General features: G+C 36.0%; 1 protein-coding gene across 1 annotated transcript in view; it reads right to left on the bottom strand.

Moving 5' to 3' along the window:
- Positions 1-394, bottom strand: part of MICU3 (mitochondrial calcium uptake family, member 3) — a gene marked incomplete at its 5' end in the record, with an annotated part of 41,753 nt that extends 41,359 nt beyond the window's left edge. The window contains one exon of the mRNA XM_010151140.1: positions 241-394. Within this exon, the coding sequence (XP_010149442.1) occupies positions 241-394 (154 nt within the window). The remainder of the gene's footprint in view (positions 1-240) is intronic.
- Between the last annotated feature and the right edge of the window lie 2,387 nt (positions 395-2,781).

Genomic DNA, 2,781 nt, shown 5'->3' with positions numbered 1-2,781 from the left:
CCTGCTGAGCTGTCTGGGACGTCTAAGACAAGAATGTTTAAGTAATGACTAGCATACAGATGTTGGCGATCAGGATTTCGATCGTATGCATTTGGATACCATTATAAACAAACTTTTGGAAGATGCAGTACCTTTTTACCACAATCAGAAACAAAAGTAGTTATCAAAAGCAAATGGAAAAATAACGCACACCACTAGCATTTCCCCTAGCAATTTTAACAGCACAAAACTCCTGCTTACGTTTGGGTTCATCATTTGTGACAGCCTGAATGAAGTCATGTGGAGTCATATATAGCTGTCCTTCAAATTCTAAACTGGCAAATCTACGAAACCGTTGCTCCCGAGGAGTTGCGTAAAGGTGTAAATCTTCAAGGTCTGATCTGTTTTCTGTAACCTTCAAAGACAGAAGGAAGCAATTTTAATGTATGAAAAAACTTTTGGTTTACAATTGACAATGCCATTCACTGTAAATAAACCGTAAATATAAAGATGATAATTCGTAAAGTCAAATTCATTCGAATATTTTTGTATGGTAAGAGCTGAAACTACAATCACAATTTCACTGCTATCATTTTCAGTCTTTTACAGTTTTAGCAATAAATCTTTATGCACTGAAATTGTTGACACTACCCAAGCTCAGAGAAAAAAGAAAAAAAATAGAGTGAGAACTTCGGCTTTTGAATCATTGAAAAAGTGGCAACTTTAACTCAAGGAAGTCCATCTAACTTCAGCAGACAGACTTTAAACAACTCTGCTAAAATTATTTCAGTCATCCCACATCTCCAGAAGAGAAGAGAATAACACTTTAATATTGCTTCTTAGTGTAGGGCACAGCTGTTGACAATAACAGGAAAGACACCTCCATAATACACTCCAGTGTAAATCTTCTATGGATGCTGCTATTTCAAGTATCCAGCGCAACTAAAGCTATCGTACCTGAGGCAGGAGAAGAGAGTACAACTATCCCTCCAGAGTTGCGCAAGTACTATACAGCTCTTAAGTTCCCACCTCCTAAGAGCTGACAGATGTCAGGAGTTTCTGGTATATTTCCCATCCAGCTGATTTACACGTGAACTTAGTAGTACACAACTCTTAAGTGTTATAAATTACTACGTCTTTGTGTTACACTGTCAAACCTTTTAACAGACACTATGCTACTGCTATCTGAAAACTTTTTTCACCCCTAACAAGGCAAGTTCCTCTGTGGAATCAGTATCTTGAAGAAAACGTAAGTTATCTTGAACTTTATTTCAAAGATGAAAAAACCTAAACCCAAGCTGTTCCGTAAAAGGAGCAATGATACAGCTAACTTCTCACAGTATGTTAAAATACGAACGCAGCACCTTATCAGTGAAATGTCGCAAGATGCCATTGTCCTCACTATTCTTGTCAGAGAGTATCCCTAAAATTCTTTGGGTGTCAAACTAAAGAAAGGCAAGTAGCACATGGTTTAACTCATGTCTATGTTTTCTTCTAACAGGCAAGTAAGACTTGTTTTTCAGAGAGGCATCTGAACACAAAGAGAAGTTGGGAGGTGTCTGCAGTTGCTACACGCTAAGGGACAACAGTCCACAACTACAAACGGAACTTGGTTTTCCAAAACCTTTCTAAGAATAGGTTTCAGATTTCAGCAAATCTTCAAAAGTTCATAAAATTTCATAAAATCTTAAACAAGATTTTATGGCCTTGGTTGTAACTAAGAGATTAATTTATGTTTGTAAAATAGACACACCAAAAATAAATGTGTCTGGAAGAGGTCAAACATTTTCTATTGGGAAAAACACATGTGTAATCACTGTGTAACGGGAGACTCACAATTTCTTGGTTTTATATATGTAAGTCTTATAACTTCCATACTGCATCTAGGACATTTTAACTAGCTTTCTGGAATGCAAAAAAACCTACTCACTGCATAGTTACATTTCTGGACTGTCTCTAGTCTTCTTAAAATTATTGCTTCTACTGTGTGTGGGAAAATGTTTTGTTTCAATGGAAAAAACTGACACAGAAAATAAGAGTAATAGAAATGCTTACACAATCATTTAATTTCAGTAGATTGCTCTACATAGAGATATTCGGCACTTCTGCCCGAGAAGCAGTATTAAACCTGGTCCTTGTGGGTTTTATAATTTTTAAAGATTACCAAATTAAATACGGGAAGAAAGTAAATTCTAACAGCCAGACCTACAAACTCACCTCAGAATGACAAGAAAAAGCTGAATTCTCTTCCAGCCAAAATATTTCTGTCCTATCTCACTGTTTAACTATTATGGTCTTCCTGATCCTTCAGCAGTCCAGTGGCATTCAAGCTATGCCTTCATGTGGGATTTACACAATTCCATTGTTTTGGTAGAGCTTGTAGCAACATAAATGATTAACCCTGTATTTGAAGTTTAATAATCTATTTTATTTTTGATACATATGCTATTTTATCACTATGGCAGACGTGCTTGTAAATACATTCAGGTTGTAAGCATGAATAATAAAGCAATATTTCTGTAAAGTCAATTTTCAGAAAAGAAACGGCTTCAAGGCCATATTACCCATGCAGTATGTATAATCGATTGTAATCAGTCATAATCAATCAGACAAACTCAGGAGAATCTGTAGATGATTTATCACTCTAAAATAGCATCTTAGTTTCGATAACTGTTAGTATTTGGAGAGCATGTTGAGGTGCTTTGCTCTCAAGAAATCCACACTATCTCAGGTACTACTGCTTAGTATCTTAGAGATACATCTCCAGATACATCTCTAAGATACTGGAGTATCTTAGAGATA

This window comes from Eurypyga helias, unplaced genomic scaffold, assembly GCF_000690775.1.
Source record: "Eurypyga helias isolate BGI_N326 unplaced genomic scaffold, ASM69077v1 scaffold24394, whole genome shotgun sequence".
Classification (NCBI taxonomy): domain Eukaryota; kingdom Metazoa; phylum Chordata; class Aves; order Eurypygiformes; family Eurypygidae; genus Eurypyga; species Eurypyga helias.
The sequence above is the reverse complement of the archived record's forward strand: the minus strand, read 5'-3'. Positions and strand labels throughout refer to the sequence as shown.